Source organism: Cavenderia fasciculata (assembly GCF_000203815.1).
Source record: "Cavenderia fasciculata unplaced genomic scaffold Scf_ET2XIPL01CNAVH-3, whole genome shotgun sequence".
Taxonomy (NCBI): domain Eukaryota; phylum Evosea; class Eumycetozoa; order Acytosteliales; family Cavenderiaceae; genus Cavenderia; species Cavenderia fasciculata.
Window position 1 is genome coordinate 939,022 of NW_004457723.1, and position 26,520 is coordinate 965,541.

Genomic DNA, 26,520 nt, shown 5'->3' on the forward strand with positions numbered 1-26,520 from the left:
TTCCTCTCTGTGAGGTTGACAGTTTGGTTTGTTATTCACCACCAATGATGTGGACACAGAGATTAAATTAATTGCTGGCGACGTTTACTTTTCTTTCCACTTCACCATCGCGGTGTGTCTGTCATCCCCCAATCCCCCTCAAATCCCATTGCGAGTGAGTGAACCGAGGGTCAACCTTTCTTCACCGAATAAAATCATCAAGAAAGATAGATAGTGGCGAGCGATTCAATTCAATTGGCGAGGAGTGGGGAATGAACAATTAAATCTTTAAAATATTTTAAAAACTATCACATTACTCGTTTAACTCTTTATATATAAAAAATATAGGTTTTTAACTTACAATATTAATTTAAATTAATTCCTTGGAATGAATATGAACATGACTATGAAAAGTATACCTTCTTCTTTTGTTTTTTTTTTTAATAAGAAAGATTTTTTATTCTTTCAATTGTACAATTGTTGTTGTTGTGTGAGATATATATATCTTTTTAAATTAATGTTTGGTTTACTAAAAAAAATCCAACACTACGAATAGTTTTCTATCTATCTATCTGTTGTTTTTTAAAATTGTGTGTTGCTAGCTAATTTAATTCTTTTTATAAATAATCTTCATACGAATAGCCAAATTACCTGGTAATGAGGGATCGGTAATATTGATTTCGTCAGCCTCGGAGACATTGAGTTCCTTGAATGTCTTTTCGAGGTTTTTGACGGTGGCTTCGTGCAAGAGACCTTGCATGTAAAGGTTGCGACCGTTGGAACGGAGCGATGGCTTTTTGAGTTGGAAACGTGGGTCTTGGGAGATGTTTTCCAAAAAGGTGGACAAGGTGATGGTTGGCTCGGTCTCGTATGTGACAATGTTGGTTCCGCAGACGGCACATCCCTCCTTTTGCTCGTACTCGAATGTGTAGGTGTAGACACCATTGACACCATTGTACATCATATAGTTGTTCAAGTAACCACTGCTCTCTGTGCAGATCTTGAAGGCTTCATTGCAACACGAGGCAGCAATAATAGCATTGGTCGAAGCAATAGCTGGAATAATGTTCTTGGCAACACCTTGAGTCAACTTGTAAGTAACACCATTGATATTGTGATCTTCAGCTCTCTTTTTGGCAGTTTCAAACAACCATGTCATATGTTGAGGATTATCATTATCAAATTTCTCTAAACAAAATAAAAATAAAAAAATTAATTAATAATCATAATAATATTATGTTTGTTTGTAGTTTAAACTTACTTGGATCAAATGGTTTAGTAAGATTTTTATCTTCGAGACCAAAAATAAGAGCCCATTGGATACAATGTTCTGGTACTCTTGGAGTGTTGGCAATGGTGCAAATAGCATAGGTAGTTTGTGGTGGGAAGGCATCGAGTGAACATTCAAAGCACGATGACATACGTGGAATGATGACTCTGGCTTGTCCCTTGAAACCTTCAGTTCCACCGTCGATCAATGGAATGATGGTGTCTGGTTCTGGGTTACCTTCATTGTCGACTACAACCAAATTCACCAACAAACCATTAATCCATCTTCTGGCTTCAATCGAATCCAAACCTGCAATAATTAATTTAAATTGACGATAATAATCTTCATCCTTGTCTTGAATTTTACATTTATATCTATAATCAAAAGAAAAGAAAGAAAAGAAATAGAAGTGAATATATATGAATCTTTAGATATATTTATAAACTACTACTACTTACGGGGTTACTTTACAACCTGCAACTCTTTGATTAATAAAAGCAGCAGCTACTTCAGCCTTTGATTTACCAACATCCTTTCTTCTATAATATTTTGATAATTAACAACAACAATAAAAGTAACTTCATATTAGTTCTCTTTCTTCTCTTCTTCATTATTCTTCTTTTCTTTTATATTTCTTTTTCTATCTTTTTGTTTTGTTTACCTAAATAAGAATTGTCTGTTTAAATTAGATACATCGATGGTATCCATATCGATGACATCGATATTTCTGAAACCAGACAAGGCAAGATTCTTTAACAACTCACAACCCAAACCACCAGCACCAATAACTAGGATCTTAAAGTCGTTTTGAATACCATTCTTGATGTTTGGTGTCTCTTTGGTGTCTGGTACAAAGTCGGCCATTGGACCTCCTCTATTTATGATCTTTTCAATGTCTGTCCATCTACCTTGAATATCTTGATACTGTCCTGCATCAGTTGCCATTGGTGTCTCCATTATATATATCTCTCTCTCTTTCTATCTCTATTTATATATAACTACAAACACTATAATAACAATAATAACAAGAATCAGCCAAACTTGTCATCATCAACATCAAAAATTAAATTAAATTTTTTTTTTTAGATTTTTTATTCTTTTCAAACAAATCAAAGAAAATTAAGAAATAACTGTGATTCCAGTGTGCGCTACAGTATATTTTAATATTTTAATAATAAAAAGTTTATAAAAAAAAAGATGAATATTTATTTATTTTATTAGATATAAATAATTTGAACAAATGAGTGTGAGTGGTAGAAATTTTGAGTAAGAGTATATTGGTGTCATTATTACACTATTAGTATTATTTGTTTGTTGTTTGTTTGTTTGTTATTTAGTTTAAAAGAATGGTTGTTGATTTGGAGGTGGTGGATAATTCATTGGTTGTTGTGGTTGGAGTTGTTGTGGAGTAAACATTGGAATGCCACCTGGTGGTTGCATGTATGGCATCGATTGTGGTGGTTGTCCCATGTAGGGAGAGGCTGGAGCAGGGAACTCAATGACGATGAATGACTTGGTGATGGCATGACCTCTCTTTCCGTTGGCGTCCTTGTGGAAGTGCTTCTTGGATTGCTTGTAGTCGAGACGGAGACTGATACGACGGTTCTCGAGTTCCATGTTGGTTTGTGCGAGGATACCATCGATGGCCTTGTGGACTTCACGAGCATGGATAAACATCAAGACACCGGTAAAGATGGCACCACCGACAAAGAAGATACCACCAAACACACCGGCAACAGTGCTCTTGGCGACAAAGGCGACAATGAAAAGAATGAACCCGAGAATGACAGCTGGGATAGAGATAAACAGTAATTTTGATTTCTTAATGGTTGCACTAGCAGCATTGATTCTACCGATAATAGAGTCAAACTCATTTGGTTGCATCACATTGTATAATTCATGTGGGAACTTTCTACTAAAGAATTGTGATTCTAAACCATCTTGTTTAACTTTGACGTGATTCATGACTAATATAATATCTCTTATCTCTATATATATATAAATAGAATAGGATTATGTGTTTGTATGTGTTTGTTGTCTGACCAAATGAAAGTGTTGTTTCAAAACTTCATCAATAAGTTGCCTCAATCACCCAAAATACGAGGAAATAGACAGAGAAGCTTTTAAAAAAAAATGATGAGGGAGGTGTCCATTGTCGCATCTCGCTTTCAAAAATGGAAAGTGTTTTCTGTTGGTTCAAAAATCGGCGATCGGTTTATTTAATGTTTTGAGTTTCGGTTTGGTGTTGTTGTAGGATTATCTCAAACCATCCCAGAAACGAGTCCACCATCTATAGAATGCTTGGTTGTCTTGGCTACTTAAACTACTGGTATGGTTCATCGTTGACGCTGAAGATGTATGTAACAATATTGATGATTGTTGAGATTGTTCCATAGATACATGGATACTATTTATTGATAGTTTATTAAAACATTCTAAGGAATAAGAAGAAAGGGGAAAAAATGATGGGTATTAATATTTTTTAAAGATATATTTGTTAACAATATAGAGATAAATAGATAACATACTATAAATCATTTTTTAAAATTTCTAGATTTTGTACAATAATATTAAATTTGAAATTGAATTAAATTCTGATAATTTATATTTATAAAAGGATAGAATGATTGATAGAGTGAACTGATATATTGATGATGAAATGGAATTATTTCCAAATTGATCAATTATTGGATATTTAAAATATATTTATTTATATATTTTTAAAATTATTTTGTTGATAGGAGATTGACAGATTAGAATAGATTGTCACAAGACAAAAAAGGGATGGATGAAGAGGAAATAGAGGTAAATTGATGTTAATGATGATGATGTAATTCTTTTTTAAACACCAAACAAACAATAGAGAGAAATTATTATTATTTTTTAATCAACAGACAGACAAAATGGAAAGAAGAGATTTTATATCCATCCAGAGACATATGTCTCCTCTGTTTGTGGAACAAACAAATAATTTAATAATTTATTTATTTTATTGGTAATGGAATAATTATTTTAAATTTGAACAATCACCCTCCCTCCCTCCCTCCCTGCCTACTCTCTACTCTATACTCTCTCTCTATCCAATTGACTGTTCAAGTTCCAAACAATAGTATTATTTCTATCTATTCATCTATCCATTCCTTCATCTCTATCTTTTTATCTTCAACATCTATAGTGAGTACTCTCCCACTCCACTTTTACATTATCATAATTTCATAGAATACAAATTGTAAAATCAAACAACAATAACAACAACAACAACAAAAAGATAGACAAATCCTACACAAAACAGACGAAAGAAATAGAGTATATAAATATCATCACCAATAACAAAATGTGTATAGACTACTCTGGGATCGAATTACATATGTCGGATATATGACTACTATTACATCATCCATCTACCTACATACACATCACACTACCACTACCACATTTTAAATCAAACAGATAATTATCCCTAACCCATTGATTGAATACCAATACTAAATAAATAGTGTGTGGTTGAACTACTTTACTTTACTTTTTTTTTTTTCTATATCTATTTTTTAAATGATTTTCTTATTTTTTTTGTTTGTTTATTATTATTATTATTGAGTTTTATATATATATTTAAAAGACTTCATCTTCATCAATATCTTCTTCAACATTGTCATCATGCATTTCATCTGCAGATTCATCATCACTACCAACGAAATCGGTAGCAAACGAGTAAGCTTCTTGAGAGACAAAACCAGCCTTTTTCTTTTCCTTTTTGGCTTGCTTCTTGGCATTCTTGTTGGTTTGTGGGTTGTATTGATCGGCTTCGTCGGTGAGGTTTTGTTTCTTGGCAGTCTTGACTTGGTTTCTTTGTTGTTGTTGAGTGAGCTTTTGGTCTTGTTGTTGTTTGAGGAGGGCACGGATATCGACTTGTTCATCGTCACCTTCTTCCATGTCGGCACCGTCCAAGCTGTCGTCATCTTCGTCTTCATCTTCGTCTTCGTCATCGTCGTCCATGTCACTGTCATCTTCGTCACTGTCGTCGTCTTCGTCCATATCTTCATCGTCTTCTTCGTCAAAGATAGAGGTGTCGACCTTGGTCTCCATACTGGCGACGGCGGTCGAGTCGACCTTGTCGCGGAGGTTCTCGAGGTCGGCACTTTGGTCGATATTAAACTCTTCGTCAAAGTTGGAGACGATGGAGGCGCCGACGTGATGGTTCTCCTTGGGTGGCACGGTGTGGAATGGGATCTTGCCGTCGGTCCAGTCACGCAACACCGAGAGGGCGGTGGCGTGGAGATCGATGATACCACCGGCTTTAATCTTGCCACGACGGTGAGCAATGAGGGTGAGGAACTCGGTGGTGCTGGTAAAGTTGGGCACTTGGTAGATCTTGATCAATTGGTTTCTGCCGCAACGTTGGATGATGGCCGTGACGGGGGTGACCGGGTCCTCGACCTTTTCAACACGCACGACGTTACGCAAGACTGTGTTGACGTCGATACCACCCTTGAGAGGGACGATACCTGGCGAGTCGATGAGCTTGACGTTCTTGTCCAAGTTGACGACTTGGGCAACCTTGGTGTGGCCGGGTGTGTTGGCAACCGACACGGAACGGGCACGCTTGAGCGAGTTGATGAGCGAGCTCTTTCCGACGTTGGGGTAGCCAATGATACCGACAGAGATCGATGTCTTCATATTGAGTGAACGACTGTAGTTTTTCAACAACTGTAACAACGATTCACCACCATAACACTCGGCAGAGTTTAATTGATTTTGTGTGGCCAATTCGGCCGATACATGTGATTGACCTGGTGTAATCTTGTGTTGCATCGTCGAACACTTGAATGCCAATGTTGGGAAATAATTCTTTAAATATTTAACCCAAACTAATACATTATCCTTTGGAATTAAATCTAAAAAAGTAGAATGTAAAACAAAAAAAAGTAAACAAAAAATAGTAATTAGTATAAATATTATTATTTTGTTTGATTTGTGTTTGTGTTTGATTTGATTTGTTCATACCAATCTTATTTAAAATTAAAACAATTTTCTTATTTGGATATCTTTCTAGAATCAATTTTTCAACATCTAAACAACGACAACCCATTGGATCACGAGCATCTAAAACTTGGAGAATGACATCACTGGCTTCAATGACCTTTTTAACTTCACGGAAGAATGATCTGAGTGAGTTATCTCTAGACTCCATGGCAGAGGTACGATCCAATTGGTTTGGGTTGGCAGCAGCCTCCTTTTGCTTCTTTGTAAATTCCTTTTCACGATCACCTGCTTGCTTTACCAAATCAGATACCGATCTTGCCTTCTTTCCTTCCTTTTTCAATCTTCTAACTTCTGCAATTGCATCTTTATGTGCTTGGATTTGATTCAATAAATCCTCTTTGAATGGATAAAGATTTGGAATACCTGGATCCTTCTTTATAGTTTCTATTTAATTTAAATTTAAACATTTGTAAATATTAATACTCTAAACGAAAAGGTATTTCAACGTTCGTATATATTTTTAACACTCTTATGATTCATACTTTTTACTTTTCCTTTTTCTTTATCTTCCTTTCTTAATTTTCTATGATGCTCGTTGACCTTTTTAACGATCTTATTCTTCATCTTGACTGATAATCTTCTACTTTCTATGATAGATAGTAATAGAGAGAGGAGATAAATGATAGGTTAAATAACCGTCATGTTAATATTACATTTTTACAAAGAGACTAGGAGTCTACTATCTAGTTGACTTCCTTTCATCTTTCATCTCATCAAACAAAGCTTGCTGTTGTATACTAGATGGTGACACATACTCTTCTTTGCCATTTTTTAATGTCTTCTTTTATATAAATAAATAATAAATAAATATATAAAGATATTGGTAGTACTAAAAAAGATAGAGGACGAGGAGGACGAGTTTTTGAATGAGAAACCGAAACAGACGAAGACGAAAAAACAAAAAAAATTTAATTAATTAAATTCACTATGAGAGATGATTGAGGAGGCATCTAACTTGATCAGTGAAACTAGATAGATCTTATAGTTGAATAGGAATGTTAAGAGGAGGAATATCTTCAATAAAGAAGATATCTTCTTCATCTCCATTATTATTGGTCGAAAATAATTTATTGTTTTTTAATCAACAACAACAACAATATTCAAGTCAACCGTCAACAGCAAAGACAAATACTAAATCATCGTCATCATCATCATCATCATCAGCCTTGGGATCGACAAAAACAAAGAAACAGAATGTTGTTCAAAACAAATCAAATGATCCGTATGTACACTACCTTTGTATTCTATTCTTTAACTTTGATTACTTACTTATTTTGTTTGTTTGATATAGTTTAAAAAGATCAAAGAATGATAATAATAATCATAATCATAATCATAATCATTCATTATATTTTGATAAAGAATCATATTTTAATGATATTTTGAATGATAGTCCAACAACTACAACAACTACTACTACAACAACTACTACTACAACTAATACAACTACAACAAACAATAACTCATTTGAAACTATTATAAATGATTATAGTAATATGTTGGAATTATTAAATGATAAACAACAATCAAATCAATTACTTTTAGAATCACCATTAAAAGAATTGGATCAACAATTATATAATACTTTATTAAAAGAATACCAACAACAAGAATCATCAACGTCGACATCGACATCACCAGAGATTGATGGTAAAGGTATTAGAAAATTAACCAAATCATTGTTAATGTCTGGTAAAGTTGATTTGGCAATTTCACAATTTCATTCGATTTGTGATGAATCATCTTCATCATCATCAACATCATCAAAGACCAACAAAAAGGTAGTAATAGAATCTACCGATTTAAATCATGTATTTAATTTAATTGTTAAATATTATATTTATGTTGGTAATTATACAGAATCACAAAAGTTTTTCTTTGATAATGTAAAGTTGGTGCAAGGACATGGGTATTTGGATTCTAGTCACTTTTTGGAATACCTATCGATTCTCAAGTTTATCGATCCCCAATCAGACGTATTATTACAAATACTGCAAGATCAAACGTTGGTCATTGGACAAGACCAAATCTTCAATATACTGTATCACCAACTATCTAGGAATCAAGTGCAACTAGTCGATGCATTGGTCAAGAGACTTCCACCAAGCAAATCATCAGAGTCATTTGAAACGCTTCTATACATTGCTTTGACAACCAATCAAAAAGCGTTGGTATCGAAATGGGGAAAGGAGATGTTTATTTCACACGGATTTAGACCACATATAGGATTGGTTTATTTACTGGCCAAGCATGCCATGGTAAAGGGAGGAGACGACAATCAAGTAAAGAGTATTTTAAAACAAGTTTGTAAGACTAGTCCAGACAATGCGGCCATTCTCCTAATCTATTGTAATTTACGTCAGACTGTTCCCGACGAACGACTATCAAATCTCATCATTGAATTGGAGCAGTCCCAGAAACGCTGGGATCTATGTCTGTCTATTGTCATTGAGTTTTATCTACAGGTGGGACTCTATGCAAATGCCCTCGCCTACTATGGCCAACATGTGAGTGGCAAGGCAGGCTTGTACCCACGACCATCGACCATCCAAGCATTCATAGCCTACCACCAACTTCAATTGGTGCAAGATGTTACCGAGCAATCATTGGAAAAATTCTGGGAGAAAAAGATGGACTATATGGACTATCACACCGACACTTTGGAAGCATGTGAAAGAAAGAAATTTGATATACTCAACAATCGCGTTGCTCCACTTAGCGAACAAGTCAATTCACTTGACAACTTTTTAACATCAAAGGAAAAACAATTTAATCAATACAAAAATAATAATGAATCATCAACAACAACAACAACAACAACAAATACTCCCTCAACTACTACTACTACTCCTATGGAATTTATAAAATCATATATACAAAAAGATTATAATATTAAAAAACAACAAAAGAAAATGTCTGATCAATTGGTACATTTGATTGGAACAGAACAATATGCTCTAGCATGTGAATGGATGGAAGACAAGGGCAAGGTAAATATGATCGACCCCATGGTATTGTTGTGGACAAGTCATCAATTGCTTGACCTCAATTTGGTGAGCCAAAAAATGATTGTCACATTGCCAGAGAATACAGTGTCGATTCTACTCTACAGCAAGGCATTTGATAGATTGGCTCTCAAAAACATGGACAGTGCAGTGTTGCTCTTGTCTGCATTACGGTCGTCTCGTATGCCTCACTTGTATCGCAACCGTTTGGTGAATGAGGTTATGACCAAATCACTCTCTTCACACTGTCAAATAGACCTACTCAACAAGATATTTATGAATCCTGTCATTCCCATCTCGATCAAGTCGTTCCAAGTGCACTGCAAATATCTCGTACTTCACAATCAGTGTCCCACCTATCTCATGTCACGTTTCCGCTCGATCTTTGGAGACAGCACCTATATTCGAAACGTCGAGCTCAACAAATTGATCCACGACAATTGTATGAAAGAGGCTATTGCCTATATCCACCCCTCCAATTTCTCAAAGCCCGATCAGTTTACCGAGGCCCTTATCGTCAAGATCTACGCCATTAAATACCCCACTCCAGGTTCCAATCCAGACCATCTCCATCAATGGAAGTCGTTCCTTGCCCGCGGTATCTCTCCTCAGACCAAAAACTTTTTCTACTGTAACCTGTTTGCATTGATCGATCCCCAAGCCAAGGGTGACAACATCGATGTCATCAACCAATTAATTTCATCAGATATGGCCTATTTCTACCAAAAGAGAATCAACTCGCCGACCATCCGTCAGTACGAAATTGCTTTTGAACCCAACCTCACCAAACGAATCCAAATGTACATTCAAGCACCCAACTCTACCAAAAAGTCACAAGTACTTGTCAGGGCACTCAGACAGGGTCTACGTAACCATAAATCAACGGAATTGGCCAAACTCAGTGGTGAAATTGAAAGATTTAGCCATACCAGCCAAAAGGTTACCAACACTGACGAATTGGATTGGTCACCAAAAAATAGAGACGTTCAACTCAAACCACTCAAAAACGAATCGATCCTTTTCATTTGCAAGGAATACATTCATGTCAAACATCAACCTGATCTTACCAATGTATTACAACAACAACAAGATGCTAGATTCAAATTACAATCCAACCTTTTATTACAATTTCCAAAAGGTTCCATTTAAAAAATAAAAAAAGATTGGGTAGATATTTATTTCTCTTTTTATAAATGTTTTATTTATTTATTTTTTCTATCCATTTAATTATAATCCGGTTACGAAGGTGATGGGAATAGTTATTTCACTTGAATTAAGATATAAATTGAAATACTTAATACTAATGAAATAACTATTCCCATCTTTAATTTACTTTTGCTAATCATTTGACACTCGTGGTAGTGGGTGGTTGTGATCCAAAAAAGGGGTGTACTTCCACAATAATCTACCAGGGAAATGATTAAAAGTATTGATTCTTCTTACCCTGCCATAAAAGTGTGTACTTTACTTTTAAAAAGGTAGGGCCAACTACATTTTAGAAGAAAACAATACGGTTTCGAGGAAAAAGAGGTAGTAGGGAAATGGATGAACTAATCAAAAGTATACTTGGAGAGTTGGAATGCAATGAACAAAGACATTGACCACCCAGATGAACATTGATGTTCTAAAAGAGGAATAATAAATGAAAAGAAGTATTTAGAGAAAAAATATTTATATATATATAAAGTATCTGTTTTTAAAAAATGAACAACACCAATTCAATTTTCACCTTTGGTTGCGTCCTTGGTTTTTTGATCTAAAAACTTATAATTTAATTATTTTTCTTTTTATAAATGTTTGAATTATATATTTAGCTTTATGATTTATTTATAATTTTACTTTGTATTCAGTCATTTGAATACCTTCTTTTTGAAGTCTTTCAAGGATTGGATTATAGAATTCTGGAGTGACTGGACCAATACAACCGAGGGCCTTGACTTCGTTGTCGAGGATGAGTTCTGTGGCGATACCAACTGGGAGACCAACAGTCAAAGAGGTGGCACTGCTTCCATTCTTTTGACCGTAACAAATGAGTTGAGAGTATTCCTTTTCGGAACGGTTGTCTTGTTCTGGATAGACGACAACCAATTCGTGTTGGAGAACGACGAGATCACGTTCGCCGTCCTTGTAGGCCAACTTTTTCTCGAGGAGAGCGCATACACTATCGATTGGGGTGAGCTTGTTGATGAGCTTGCTGGTTTCATCGGCTGGTGAAGCTTCCAACATGTCCAACCAACGAATACCTTCGACGGCTTGCTTTACATCGGCGTCAATGTCGCGCTTGATCACTGGGAACTTGTACTCTGGGTGTGATTCGACGTCTGCTTGGTTCTTGACAAAGTATTCACGGATGGTTTGTTCGAGACAATAGAGCAAGTCAGAGTCATTGTCATTGCATCCGAGTAATTGCACCAAGTAGGCACGCCACGACGAACACGAAGCAATACGTGCGTCATTTTCTGTGGAGAAGAGTCCGATAGCACGGAGAGCACGTACCATGACACTGAAACCATCCCAACGAAGGGTGCCACGGAACATGGTCTCGATATCCTTTTCGACCAAATGGTATTCTTTGATATATGGGAAAGAGTCACGATTAGCAACACCTTCAAACTTGAGTATTTCACCAGATGGTGATGTTACATCGACCGGTTGCATAACCGAGAACTTTGTTTGTGATGGTACATTGTTGGTGATCTTGTCCCAGAGAAAAGTGGCATCCAAAGCAGCACTCGACAAGACACCACGTGGTGACCAACTAAACTTGTATCCAAATGGATTGTTGCTGCATTCCTTTTCGGGGAGTGCTCCACACCACGATACAAACGATGTAACCTTGCCCTTGTGTTCCTTGGCCGAATCAATAATCTTCATGGCCGACATGTGATCAATTCCTGGATCCAATCCGAGCTCATTCAACAACAATACACCTGCTTCCTTGGCAGTACCATCTAATTCCCTCATCTCTGGACTGATATAACTTGCAGTTACATAATGTACTTTGTGTTCAATACACATCTTTGCAATTTGAACATGGAATGTTGCAGGTAACAAACTACAATTAAATTTAATAAATTAATATCAATGATTCATATGAATGATCCATTCCTTTGTTTCTTTCTTCCTCGATTATGCATACCTGATAACAACTTGTGATTTTGGAATATGGGTATTCAACTCTTCAATGTTGTTTAAAATATCTAATTCGACGGTAGTGATCTTTGATGCTGGGTATTGCTTTGAGATTCTTTCCAACTCATTCTTGAATAAACTTAATACTGTAATATGTACATCATCTCTTTTTAATAAATAGTCTACTGCAGGCTAATGGTAATAGTAATAGAAATGAATGAAATGATTAATAACTACTAATCGATCAAAACACAAGTCATTTCAAATGATTGAAACTTCTTCTTCTTCATCTTCTTCATCTTCTTCTTCTTCTTTACCTTTGCAACAAAACCTGATCCTAGTAATAAAACTTGTTTCATATTGATATCTGTGTGATAGTAAATATAATAAATAATAAGAATGAAAACCAAGGGTTAAAATATTTGTTGTTTAAGCTTCTTGCTTGGGAAATTGAACACACTCCTGGTCTCAAAAATTAATTAAATTTTATCGCGTTGCGCGACAGCGAAGGGGAGATTTTTCTTCTTTCGGACATTAATATTAATATTTATTTTCTAAAGACGTCATCATCCTTTCTATTATAGGGTAGGTTGGTTGATTTTATCTTCCAAATGATGTTCCTTGTAAATATGATAACACCAAGAAAACTATGAATAATAAATAATAACAATCATATATGATTAGTACTAATCAAATAAAATAAAATGATAGGGATTACTATAATATAATATATTTACCTTTATCTAATAATGTTACTGCATCATAAATGGTGGATTGATAAATGGATGGATCCTTGTTCTTTTTACAAATACAAACCAAGTTGGCAGGACCAACTCTGGAAATAAATACTCTTTGTGTTATCATATCCAATATAATTTCTTTTGTTCTATCACCTTTTGATAATACTAATTATTTGTCAAATTGTTAATATATAAATTAATCTATTTAATTTTCCAAAACCATAGACTTACAAATATCATTTGAAAAAGATAACATTGCCTGTAAATTTGCAATCATTCCAAGTTGATCTTCTGATCCAGTTGTCACAAATGTACCATCAGCATAAACTACAATTGCATTTTGAATTCCTCTATTTGTCCTCACTTTATAAAGAAAGAAAGAAAGAAAGGTTTGATTGATTGATTGATTGATTGGTTAATATTAACATCTCCTATCTATCCACAAGTATCAACAAGTATGTTGATTGATAATTGTATATATATATATATTTCATACAATTATATAATACAGATTTTGGTGAATTTGCAATGGAATCATAGATCTTATTTGAAAACGAACTAAACTTTGAAGTATTATGAAGAGGATGTGTAAAATCGGTATCACTGTACAACTCTAAAAACCCTCTCAACAATGAATTTGCAATCAATTTACCAAACTCTGGACCATCTTCTTCGTCATGAAATAGACAACATCTAACTAAACTCTTTTCATCATATACAATTGTTATAGATGCTAGAAATTTGTAATTGGTGTTAATAATGATTGATACATATTCTCTCTTGTATATATTATATAACATGTTTGAATACTTTACTATGACCAAATTCAACATATGAAACAAACATTCCTGTACTCTGTTTTGAGAATTCTTGTACCGTTGTCAACAATGATGAAAACATATTACCCTATTATATCCATAAATGAATGAATTAAAGATTAATATCATCACTATATATCATCACTATCACTATCGTATCGACAGTCTCATTCCCAACTATAGTTGCTATCGTTGTTGTTGTTGTTGTTGTTGTTGTTTGTTGAATGATTGAATCATACCTTTCCTGCCATAGCCGATGATGATACCCATATCTTTTCAAATAGTAATGTACCATTACCTGTAATAATGATAACACTCTTTAACATTCTTTATCTTCTATATTATATATATAAATCACTCTCCTATACTACTACTACTACTACTACTGTATCTTTGCTTTAGTTAGTTCTATTATTATTGTGTAGTGTAGTTTGTTAGCTACTGATCAAACTGTCCAAAAGCTGTGTTTCACCAAAAATTTTCTTTTAAAATCGACCTCCGATTCTTGTTTTTTTGTTTGTTCCAGTTTTGTGATAAATAATTATTATAGTAATATTTTTTTGTTTGTTTAATATACAAATATAAATAAAAGTTTATTTAAATAAAGTGGAGGGGGGGTTTTTTGTTTTTTTTTAAAGACTAAAGTGTGTTGTTTCTTGTTCTTCTTTTTCTTCTTTAAATCTTTTCGAGATTTTGGGTTGTAGTAGTTTGTTGTTTTCGATTTAATTGGAGATGTGATTGCATGAGGGTACCAGCAGATAGAGCAGACATGAGACTAAGTTCACCGGCCATGACAGCGGCACAAATAGTTTTGGCCAATTGATCGGCATTGGAACCGGCGGGCAAAGAGGTTGAACTGCCTCTTACACCAATGATATCGAGACAGGAAGATTGGGCTGGCAAAAAGGTGCCACCTCCAACTGTTCCTACTTCGATCGATGGCATGGTGACGGTCATGTAGAGGTCTTGACCATCGTTGCAGGCTTCCATAAGAGTGATGCAGTTGGACGATTCGACATTTTGAGCGCAGTCTTGACCGGTTGCCAAAAAGATGGCAGTGACAATATTGGAGGCATGTGCGTTGAAGCCACCTATGGAGCCGGCCATGGCAGAGCCGACGAGGTTCTTGGAGATGTTGAGGTCGACGAGACCCTGGACAGAGGTCTTTAAGAGTTTGCGGACAATGTCGCCCGTGATGACAGCTTCGCAGACGACCGAACGGCCACGTCCGTCGATCCAGTTGATGGCCGATGGCTTCTTGTCGGTACACATGTTACCCGAGAGACTGACGATTTCAAGGTCGGCAAAACGGTCGCGTAACATCGAGAGCACCGAATCAACACCTTTGCTAACCATATTCATGCCCATGGCATCACCAGTATCACATTTGAATCGGATGTACACTGAACGTCCGGCTACGGTTGTCTTGATGTTGGTCAACTTGGCGAATCGAGATGTGCTCTCAAACTGCTGCTTGATGGCGACAAAGTTGTCGGTGGCATTGACCCACTGCACAAACTCACCGACCAATGTAATGTTGGGGAAGCGGACGACTGGAGCACGGGTCATGCCACGCGACAATATCGTGCATCGAGCACCGCCACTCTCGCTGATAGCCTTGCACCCACGGTGCGTTGAGGCGACCAGACAGCCCTCGGTTGTAGCCATGGGGATGGTCACGGTCTGCCCGTTGAGCAAGAGTGGGCCGGCAGCACCGACGGGGATAGGCACGTATCCAATGACATTCTCGCAGCATGCGCCTTGAACCTTTTCAAAATCGTAGGTTTCGTGGGGCAACGCCTCAATCTGTCGTCCCAAATTCTTTTCCAAGATGGTTCGTCGAATGACGACGGCTCTCGAACAGTCTCCCAACTCGGCTTCGAGCTTGTACAATTGGATCATTCCCTTTTCTATTTTTTCTATAATCTCCTCATTACTTTGATCCGATATCTTTGAGGATGGTGAACTTGGTGAAGGTGGTGGCGTAGTTGAATTTATCTTCATGATTTCCGTATTATTTTCATTAATTATTTGTTGTTCTATATTATTATCAATCTTATTATTATTATTATTATTATTATCTTTTTTGTTTTGATTATGATTTTGATTTGCGTTACTTGATTCAGGAGATGAAGGAGAAAAACGATCTTTTTTTTCTGCCAAGACTGCTGCAGGTGAATTGGGAGTGGTATTAGAGTTGGTAGTTTGTTGTGATTTTTGTTCAGATATACATGTTGAATTCGATTGCTGCTGAGCCTTATCGACAACAACAATTTGGCTTGGGTCTCTTGCAGGGAGAGGTTTCTCAAAACTGACGGCCTCTTCACCTGTTACAATTATATTATTACTTAGAATTGGTACCAAAAAATTGGATCTTCTAATATTAAATCCCTACAAAATATATATAATAGTAAGTATATATTATTTATATTTTAGTTTTGTTTTTTGATTGTTTTGTTTCCAACTTACCCATTTGAAAAATGGAAATAATTCACGAACTGACATGATTGTTTTAAAGCCAATACTCACCAGAGCAAGATGAGGAATGATATAAACTAGATAAAATACCCAAAAGATTTCTTTAAATTCTAACTGTAATGGTATAATCATGGTAATTGATGATGATCAAAAGATAAAAAGGGGAAATGTAAATAAATAAATTAATTAATATTAATATAAATTTTTGTTTGTTGGTTTGGGTTCTATATTGATGGCAACAACAACAATAGATTGAAATATATAAATTGATAAGTGTAGCAGTTGATAATGCAGCTAGCAGCATTATTTGTTGGAAGATAGATTATTCTGAATGAATGAATTACGATGGTGACGGTACGCGTCGACATGTGGTGGGGAGGGAGGGTGGTGCAGATAAAAAGATAATATTGGGGTGTTATTTGTTCTAATTAGGTGTTTTGACTGTAGATCCAACAAATTTCGTGATGCTACTGTTGTCACTTGTCTAATAGATTAAGATTAAAACCACCATGACCAATCATACACCACGTATAGTATAATATTGACACAAGATAGATATCAAATGAAATGAATCTACCCCCACACGTCACACTCTCTCGCACAATAATTCATGTTGATGGATCAAACTCACACCAACACACACACACACACACAAATATTTTAAACAAACACTGAATCGTCAACAATACCAACAAATTCGAAATTGGTTATATATGGCTACGATGATGGTGTGGAGATGGATGTGTATATCTTCCAATTGATGTCTGTCGATGTCTATATATAGGTTGGTATATATGTTTGTTGATATGGGTATGGTTGTTGATGATGGTGCATTTGTATTTTACTGGTGGATTATTACAATTGTTTGATAGTTTGTAATACTATACTCTACGATATAGTTGGTACCAACAAAACAAATTAAAACACCAATATATATTCTATAGAGTGTCCAATGTCAAATTAAAATATAAATTATATACTTGAAAAAAAAAATAAGTTGGTTGGATGGGAAAAAAAGTTTTGGTTGGATTGGATTGGATTGGATTGGATTCCATGTTGTTGATATTTGGTTTGGTTATCATGAAAGAGAGAGGAGAGAGAGATAAGATGATGTAGTCAAAGGTGGTGATAGTGGTAATGGTGGTTGTGAACAAAGAAGAAAGAAGAAAAGAATGGATTGATATCCCGTATCCAGTTCCCCCCCTACTCTACAAAATAACATTCTTCTTCTTCTTCTTCTTTTTTGACATCCATTAAATATTTGATCGATTGGTTGATTGATTGATTAATTTGTTCTTGACCATTCTTAATTGTCACACCATTGTTATTAATTAATTAATTTGATTTCCATTGTTATATATATATATTGATATTAATTGTATGTTTACCAGTACTGTTTCATTAATTATTGTGATGACTAAACCAATAATTGGTTGATCAAATATATCCAAGTACTACTGACTTTTGACAACCATATTGTTGTGATTATTATTCTCTTCCCTCTCTTCTCCCTTTTTTCACCATAAATATCTATCTTTTTACCACCACACAATATTGATCACACCCCCCTTTTTTTCATTTCGTTTGTTTAAATTGCAGTGTTTTTTAATATCCATCTAACCATCCATTATATCGATCGATCGATCAATCAATATTTCTTTCTGCTTCATGTAATACCTGTATTTTTAAACTGTATACCTGTTATTGTTGATGATAATTTAAAACCTACACATATGATTGATAAACTAGTGGATGATAATGATGATTGACTAATGAAACAGAACCCAAGGATAACGACTATGCTTGTTGTGATGATGTTGTTTCTACTACTACTAATGTTGCTACTACTACTACTACACCTACTACTGCTTGCAGTTATAGTAACCTTTTTTCTTCTAAACAAAGAAGAAGATTTATATTTATATTTATATTTATATATATACATGTTGTTATAATAACTAACAACAACCATCAAATAACAACAAATAACAACAACAATAATAATAATAATAATAATATTGTTATTATTATTTACTGACACTCTTGAAAAAACACTAAATGATGACTACATTTATCAATCAATCAATCAAGTGGTGGTAGTAGTAGTGGGTGATAGTTTTAAAATAGTATACTATTTGATGGATGAGATGATGTGTGGTTGTGATTTTTGGTTTCATCTGATTGATCTGACCTGATCCCTCTCCTTTTCTTTCACTCTCGCTTTGTTAACCCTTTACAATTGTGTAAGAGTGATAGTGTGGAATTGGTGATAAGATATTTGATTGTGTACAAAAAGCACACATGACCGTGCTCCCTAACATCTCTCTCTCTTTTGTTCTAGTTTAGTTGACCAACTAAAAAAAAAAAAAAGAGAACAAAGATGATCGTATGTATGGTTCCAAAAAGTACACTCACTTTCAAGTGGTCAATTGTGAATTGAATTGATTAATTGATTAATTGATTAATTGATTGATTGATTGATACAAATTGACACCACCCACCTGTACCTGTGTGTTTGTGTGTATACACACAATACAAATATATTCTACGAGTGACACTTGGTTGTTGGATTTACTTGAATTGTATACTAAGCTTAGCTTAGTTTAGCTGTCTGCCTGCCTGTTGCTACTATTATTATTACTGCTGCTACTGCTGCTTTTTGTTTAAAGAGTGACTGACTTGTATAATATATAACCTTTTTGTTGTTGCCATGTGCCATTTCTATTCTATTCTAATTGATACATACCTCTAAAGAAATCCAAACACAATAATAATAATATTATTATAATTGCAAGAAAAAAGGAGGAGGGGAGTCTGGTCTGTGAACAAAAAGGTAATAAATAGACGTAGCGTGGTGTCTAGAATGAATGTGTAACTGCTATATAACTCCTGACGAATGATATTTCTTTTGTCTATCTCTCTAATTAAAAATGATACATTATTAAAAGTGGGTAGGGGGAGGAAAGAGATAGTGAGTACAAATGAAGAGGGAGAGAGAGATGTTTTAGATTAAATAAATAAACATTATATTGTGTTTGGTTGGGTTTGATATGTATATCCCATTGTTTTAATTTAATTTGATCTTACCTATTATATAAATATATAAATATATATTAAATTATTGTTATATTCTTTCGTCGTCGATGTTATATATAATCTCCTCACTAATAAATATAGATATAAATATAAATAATAATACTACTACTACTGTTTAATATATAATTATTATGTTGATCTGAGATTGGGTTTGTGAATATTATATTGCCCAGCAAGAAGAATAAGAATAAGAATAAATAATTTCTCTTTCTTTCTATCTATCTCTCTCTTTAAAAGGTGATGATCTTAGTGAGTGAAAACAATAATAAAAATAAAGTTTCAGTACCATGAGAGTAGGCTAACCATACCACCCTCTCACTCGAGACAGTTCGTTTTCCCTCTTTTTAAAAAATATCAAGGGCCGCCTTTTTTTAAAAAATAGTTTTTTTTGGAAGGTCACAGGCAGATGAGAGATGTGCCACAAAAAGATGCCTTCTGACACATTAATGATCGAACGGGGCGTTTCCCAAAGATTCTTGCCCCCCATTAAACATAATAAAAAGTAGTATTGGGTAAACCCACACCCTCATTATACAAGAGAGACGACTCGAGTCATCATCCTTTGCCTTGTTTGAATGGAACTCACCCTTTAAACAAACATTATTATTATTATACCCTCCTTACTCTACCCCCTTTTTATTTATTTTCTAAATTTATTCACAACAAATAAAAATATGTACTTTTTTAAAAAACTCTCTTTACCAAATATTTAATATGCAAGAATGATAATTAATTCCAATCTTTATACCAACAATACTTTGTTTTCCCAATCTATTCTCTATCTTATCTTTTTTGAGCTGTTGGGTGTTGTTGTTGAAGTCGATGGCACTATTAAAATTGTCTTTTTTTCATTTTTTTTTTCATTCACGACACTGCACCGAAAGTATTAACCAAGAAAGCTTGTTTGTCGTTTTAGAAGTGCAATTTGTAGATATATAATATTATAAATATAGAATGGGTTTAGATATTGTTATGTTCCGTGCCGATAAGGGCGGTAATCCAGACTTGATTCGTCAATCACAACAAAAGAGAAACAAGCCAGTAGAAGCTGTTCAAGAAATCATTGACCTTGATGGAGAAGTAAAGAAAGGTATGAAGAAGAAGAAGAGATAAATAGGATGAGATAGACAGATAGGATACAGACAGATAGATAGTAGGATACGATAGGATACGATAGATAAAAGAGAAGGGAAGAGAAAAGATGATGAGATTATATTTATATTAATACATTTTAATGTTTGTTTGTTGTTGTTTGTTTGTTATAATATATTATTAGCAAAATACGCAACCGATCAAGCAAATAGTGAATATGGAAAGATTAATAAGGATATTGCAGCATTAAAGAAGAGTGGAGAGACTGGAGCCAAGATTGATGAGCTCATTGCTGCCAACACTGCATTGGATGCCAAGATTCAAACACTCAAGAAGCAATCAGCCGACTTGGAAGAACTTCTCCGTAAGAAGCTCAAGCCAATCGGTAATATTGTACACGAGTCTGTACCAGTATCCACCACTGAAGACGACAATGCCGTCGTCAGAACATGGGGAGAATGCAAAAACACACCAGATCTCCTCAACCATCACCATCTTCTCGAGATGATTGACGGTTTCGATATGGAACGTGGTGCCAGCATTTCAGGTCACCGTTGCTATTTCCTCAAGGGACCAGGTGTCATGCTCAACCAAGCCATCATCAACTATGGTCTTGCCTTTTTGGCCAAGCGTCAATACACTGCCCTCCAAACACCATTTTTCATGCGCAAGGACGTTATGGCCGAGACTGCCCAATTGGAGCAATTCGACGAGGAGCTCTACAAGGTCAGCGGCGACGGCGAGGAAAACGAAAAGTACTTGATTGCCACATCCGAGCAACCCATCTCTGCCTTCCACCGCGGTGAATGGCTCGAGGAAAAGGACTTGCCCAAGAGATACGCCGGTTACTCTACCTGCTTCCGTAAGGAGGCTGGCTCACACGGTCGTGACACCTGGGGTATCTTCCGTGTGCACCAATTTGAAAAGATTGAGCAATTTGTCATCACCAAGCCAGAAGACTCGTGGGAAATGCACGAGCAAATGATCAAGACCGCCGAAGAGTACTACCAAGAACTCGGTCTCCCATACCAAGTCGTCTCGATCGTCTCTAGCGCCCTCAACAACGCCGCCGCCAAAAAGTACGATCTCGAAGGTTGGTTCCCAGGTTACAACGCCTACCGTGAGCTCGTCTCTTGCTCCAACTGCACAGATTACCAAGCCCGTGATCTCGAGATCCGTTGTGGTATGAAGAAGCAAGGTCAACAACAAAAGAGATACGTTCACATGCTCAACTCTACCCTCGCCGCCACCACCCGTGTCATCTGCTGTATCCTCGAAAACTACCAAACCGAAGGTGGTATCAACGTACCAACCGTCTTGCAACCATTCATGGGTGGCGTCACTTTCATCCCATTCGTCAAGCCAAAGCCAAAGATTAAGGCTGCCGTTCAAAAGATTAATGCTTAAAACAAAAAATAAGAAACAATAATCAATAAACCCTCTCCCCCCTCCCAACCCAATTATTAATATTAATGGAAATCCAAAACTAATCAAAACATTAAATAATAATATTTATATCCTTAATATAAAGTGTTTTGATGATAAATAATTGGATAGATTCCATCATGGATGAAAAGGAATATTGTATGAGCTGTTCATGTTTCGATCGGTTTAATCTCGATTCAAAACATGAAATATAAAGATTATCATGGATCTTAATCGTGAATTGAATCTATTATCAAATATTTCAAACAGACTGACAGAATGATGATATATCCTACCTACCTACATTAATATTATTAGTTTAATCATAGATGGAAATAATTCCAAACAATCACACTCACCCACTCACGAATCGATTCCACACACTAATGATAATAGCATCAGATAACTAAATACCCACAAAAATATTAATATGTGTAAGTGTATGTTTTTTTGACTCAAACAGAATGTATGATGGATGGAATATTATGATGAATGATAAATATAGATATCGACAAGACTAGTATTTGTTTGCCACCAAATCATCATCGATGATTACTCGTTTACACATTTCACCATCACACAATTCACACACAAACACATGAATATTGTATGTGTGTGTGTTTGATGAGAGATAGAGAGAGTGTGTGGGGATTTGATTTCCAAATAAATCTTTTCGTAAAACAACAATAAAACATGGACTATAATAAGACATATGTTTACTATAATCCAGCGACATACACCAACAAATCAAATCGCCAATAATATCATGTATACGTACACTCAAACACGTCCAGTCCAACATGTTTCATGGACATGGCTAGCAGAGAATGAGAGAATAATCAAATGTTATTTAAAATGAATTAAAAAATTATAATCACAATAATTAGGAAGAGAGACAGAGAGAGAGAGACTAGTAGTATTGATTCAAAACAATAGAAAATTAAAATTAATTTGTGGGTGGCAGTAGACTAGTAGTAGTACGAGTACAACCAAACCAGGAAAAGAAGAAAAAAAAAACATTCACCAACAAAAAAAAAAAAAGGGATCAATTATTTTCTCTATTTCCATCATCACTATTATATTATTTCGATTGATCATATATATATATAAATATAGATAGAATAAGACCAATTTATGTCAGAGGAGAATAGTAATAATAGAGTTTCCTACAAGAAAATATTTACATCATAGTAGTAGTTTTTTAGAGTGGCAGAAAGAAAGAAAAAGACATTGGAGAAGAAACCTTTATCTTTTTTCTTTTTTTTTTTGTTTTTTTTTTTGTTTCTAGAAATAGAATCTCATTATTATTTATATTATATATTTATATTATAGAGAAATGAGGTTTTCAGTTCTAGTTAAAAGATCAGCTCTAATAAGGTTCATTTCATCGTACTTTATTTTATTTAATTGGGTTTTATTTACATTCCCGTGTGTCCGTATGTTGGTTCCACAAATAAATCAATCTAAAAAAAAATAAATCAACAAAAAAAATCTTAACAATAATCCATACATTTATCCATATTCAAAAATCATTATTATTATTATATTCTATTTAGATTCATGGTATCAATTTGGAGATAGATCAATAGAAGGAGTTTATTATGAAATGAAATTATTAGGAGTGACTGGAATCAAATATAATGTTGATAGGACAGAAATCATTGAAGCACATTTGGGAGGATCACCATGGGACAGTTTCAAATATTTGAACAATATTTACGAAAATGTTTTTGTAGTCACCACAATATGCTTTACATTCTCGACAATAACACTCTTGTTGTTTATAGTTGATCGATTAATACCAGAATGGATCATCAAAGTGATTGCAATTCAAATTTTTCTATCAATCATGTGTGACATTTTGATAGTCTATGCAGTTTTCTATTTCCACAACAATGTCAAAACCATGCTACAACTAGATTTTCCAGATTTTCATTTTTCCGATCAATTTACAGACAATTATAAAGGAATTCCCGAAGGTCCTCGACACGCATGGTTTATTGCCATGTCAGCTGGTCCAACCACCTTTATATCTGTTTTCTTCTTTATATTAAACGTTTATTTTATACTCAAAGACCGTGCTAGTAAGGAATCGCAAGATATTGAAAACAACGACGACAACTATCTTTATGATCCAAATTCTCCACAATTAAATCCAACCTATAATTATTATACTAGTTATTATAGTCAAAAAGCAATAAGTCATCGAACAACTACAAATAATAATAATAATGATAATAGTAATAGTTTAAGTACAAGTCAACAAAATATAAATAATATTAATAATAATAATGAAAATAGTAATATTATTAAATTTATAAATACACCAAGATTATCATCATCAAAACAAGTCAATCCTTTAACAAATAGTTTTAATAATAATAGTTTAAATTTTGATGAAAGTCAAAATAATAATAATCCTTTAAGAAATAGTTTAAATAGAAATACTTTAAATCTTGATAATATTTTAGAAAATAATAATAATAATAATAATAATAATAATAATAATAATAATAATAATAATAATAATAATAATAATAATAATAAATCTAGTAGTAGTAGTAGTAGTACAAATAGTATTGGAAACAAAGAAAATAAGTTAATAACCGAAAAACAAGAACTTTCAAAATCAACTAGTAGTGTTAGTAATAGTAGTAGTAGTAGTAGTATAAATAATAGTGAAATTATAATCAATAATGTAAATATAAAAGAAAATATGATCTGTAACGACATTGTAAATAATAATAATAGTGATATTACTTGATCAAAAGTTATAAATAAATTTAACAGAGGCAAACAATAAAATATTCCATTTTTTTTCTTTTTAAAAAATTTTCGATTGTAAAAGAGATCACATTCAAATCTTTAGAAACTAAACAAAGAAAGAAAAGAAGGATTTCATTCATTCTTCTTTTCATTTATTTATTTGTTCAAATTTTTATAAATATAGATATATAGATAAACTATAGATATGGTAATTGAAAATGATTTATTTTTTAGAACGATAAGAAATGTATATCTTTTCAAATGTATATTTAGTCAAATACCACAAATACATATTGATATAAAGGCATTGACTAGACACCGATTCAGTGATGTTTTATATCAATGGGCAGCATGCTATGGTTTTCACAAGTTGGTGATTGAAAAGTTTCGAATCGATCCAAAATCACTCCGAGAGCAGCTGATCTCTCACGCCTATGCCAAATTCCCAATCATGGATGTCCTTCTTCACAACAAGTATCTAAAGTTGGACGATTTCAAAAAGTTGGTTGGTATTTCAATGGAAAGAGATTGTACCACTCGTCTATTGGACCGATTGGCGTTAAATCCTACATTTTACAAAGACGATGCATCACAGTTGATCCAAGCCATCAACTTTACTAAAAGTCAACTCGAGTTTCCACATCATCTTCCCACCTATTATAGTACGATCATCATCAATGCCACCATTCGATCCAATAATTTTGAAGCCGTTCGATATGTATTTGAACAACTAGTGTTTATCGACAAAAAGGTACCAAAGAGTTTTGTAGAATGTGCATCTGCTCAACCACCCCTTGGAGACAGTACAATCATTTTAGAGTACTTTATCGAAAAGTACAAATCTGAAGTACATCCAGGGTATTTTGATTTAAAGTCAATTGCAATGTATGGAAATTACAAGTTTATCGAGATTTTAAACAACCATTTCGACATGAAAGAATACATTACACCAACAATCGTAGAAATTGCATGTTATAATGGACAATACGAATTTGTTGTCAATCTTTTAGAAAATTTTAAACATTTACAATTATCTAGTTCATTTGTACTACTTTTTGCTGCTAGTAGTTATAATATAAAATTATTAAGGTATGAATGAAACAAAAAAAAATAGAGTAGCTTATGATCGATCGGTATACTAAAAAAATATTCTATTTTAGATATTTAAATGAAAATATTGATTGTGGACCAATTGAATCAATACTTCCATTATTTATATTTTATGAAGATACACCAGACCTTTATAATATTTATTATCAAGAGCCAACCCAAACACCTTTTTGTTTCTATCGTGAACCATACCAGCCACAATATTTCAGAATTCATGAGCATGTCAAACTACGCACACAATATCTAGATGGTACACCAAAACCAAAAGAAGACCAGGCAACTCAAACAAGAAAACGTCAAGAAATGATAGATTTCCTTAAAAGTTCAAATTGTTTTATCAATTCAGAAACTATTGGAATGTTAAGAGCTATTTATAAGAATGCACAAGATTATCGACAATATCACTCAAGTGTCATGGCGATGCATAATCTTTTTGGAAAGGCAAAACAATATCCAAAATTTGATTCTTTTGATCTAGAATAATAAATCAAATATTATTATCGTTTCGAAGTTATTTTACAATTGTTAAAAATATTTATTTATAATGATTGATTTAATTGATTTAA

The 26,520-nt window shown here is 34.1% G+C and overlaps 9 protein-coding genes across 9 annotated transcripts; 3 read left to right on the top strand and 6 right to left on the bottom strand.

The window, feature by feature from the left end:
• Positions 1-586: 586 nt before the first annotated feature.
• Positions 587-2,206, bottom strand: ube1c (ubiquitin-activating enzyme E1C; the record flags this gene model as incomplete). Its single annotated transcript, XM_004367024.1, has 4 exons — positions 587-1,167; positions 1,241-1,623; positions 1,708-1,788; positions 1,911-2,206. The coding sequence occupies 4 exons, from the start codon at positions 2,204-2,206 to the stop codon at positions 587-589; spliced, it is 1,341 nt and encodes a 446-aa protein (XP_004367081.1).
• Positions 2,207-2,587: 381 nt separating this feature from the next.
• DFA_07216 (uncharacterized protein) lies at positions 2,588-3,787 on the bottom strand (the record flags this gene model as incomplete). The annotated part of the gene is made up of 3 exons (XM_004367025.1): positions 2,588-3,237; positions 3,517-3,684; positions 3,778-3,787. The coding sequence occupies 3 exons, from the start codon at positions 3,785-3,787 to the stop codon at positions 2,588-2,590; spliced, it is 828 nt and encodes a 275-aa protein (XP_004367082.1).
• Positions 3,788-4,861: 1,074 nt separating this feature from the next.
• Positions 4,862-7,060, bottom strand: gnl3 (guanine nucleotide binding protein 3; the record flags this gene model as incomplete). Its single annotated transcript, XM_004367026.1, has 4 exons — positions 4,862-6,144; positions 6,254-6,676; positions 6,775-6,879; positions 7,048-7,060. 4 exons carry the CDS (start codon positions 7,058-7,060, stop codon positions 4,862-4,864), a joined length of 1,824 nt encoding a protein of 607 aa, XP_004367083.1.
• A 227-nt stretch (positions 7,061-7,287) lies between these two features.
• Positions 7,288-10,446, top strand: DFA_07218 (uncharacterized protein; the record flags this gene model as incomplete). The annotated part of the gene is made up of 2 exons (XM_004367027.1): positions 7,288-7,514; positions 7,584-10,446. 2 exons carry the CDS (start codon positions 7,288-7,290, stop codon positions 10,444-10,446), a joined length of 3,090 nt encoding a protein of 1,029 aa, XP_004367084.1.
• A 78-nt stretch (positions 10,447-10,524) lies between these two features.
• sdh (saccharopine dehydrogenase) lies at positions 10,525-14,313 on the bottom strand (the record flags this gene model as incomplete). The annotated part of the gene is made up of 11 exons (XM_004367028.1): positions 10,525-10,597; positions 10,741-10,759; positions 10,864-10,921; positions 11,137-12,352; positions 12,437-12,621; positions 12,747-12,766; positions 13,167-13,334; positions 13,401-13,532; positions 13,666-13,902; positions 13,985-14,075; positions 14,227-14,313. The coding sequence occupies 11 exons, from the start codon at positions 14,311-14,313 to the stop codon at positions 10,525-10,527; spliced, it is 2,286 nt and encodes a 761-aa protein (XP_004367085.1).
• A 349-nt stretch (positions 14,314-14,662) lies between these two features.
• On the bottom strand, positions 14,663-16,492 carry DFA_07220 (uncharacterized protein; the record flags this gene model as incomplete). The annotated part of the gene is made up of 2 exons (XM_004367029.1): positions 14,663-16,378; positions 16,457-16,492. 2 exons carry the CDS (start codon positions 16,490-16,492, stop codon positions 14,663-14,665), a joined length of 1,752 nt encoding a protein of 583 aa, XP_004367086.1.
• Positions 16,493-18,807: 2,315 nt separating this feature from the next.
• Positions 18,808-19,184, bottom strand: DFA_07221 (uncharacterized protein; the record flags this gene model as incomplete). The annotated part of the gene is made up of 2 exons (XM_004367030.1): positions 18,808-18,819; positions 19,107-19,184. 2 exons carry the CDS (start codon positions 19,182-19,184, stop codon positions 18,808-18,810), a joined length of 90 nt encoding a protein of 29 aa, XP_004367087.1.
• Positions 19,185-20,515: 1,331 nt separating this feature from the next.
• serS (seryl-tRNA synthetase) lies at positions 20,516-22,060 on the top strand (the record flags this gene model as incomplete). The annotated part of the gene is made up of 2 exons (XM_004367031.1): positions 20,516-20,651; positions 20,838-22,060. 2 exons carry the CDS (start codon positions 20,516-20,518, stop codon positions 22,058-22,060), a joined length of 1,359 nt encoding a protein of 452 aa, XP_004367088.1.
• A 784-nt stretch (positions 22,061-22,844) lies between these two features.
• DFA_07223 (GATA-binding transcription factor) lies at positions 22,845-26,437 on the top strand (the record flags this gene model as incomplete). Its single annotated transcript, XM_004367032.1, has 4 exons — positions 22,845-22,923; positions 23,635-24,812; positions 25,149-25,933; positions 26,005-26,437. 4 exons carry the CDS (start codon positions 22,845-22,847, stop codon positions 26,435-26,437), a joined length of 2,475 nt encoding a protein of 824 aa, XP_004367089.1.
• Between the last annotated feature and the right edge of the window lie 83 nt (positions 26,438-26,520).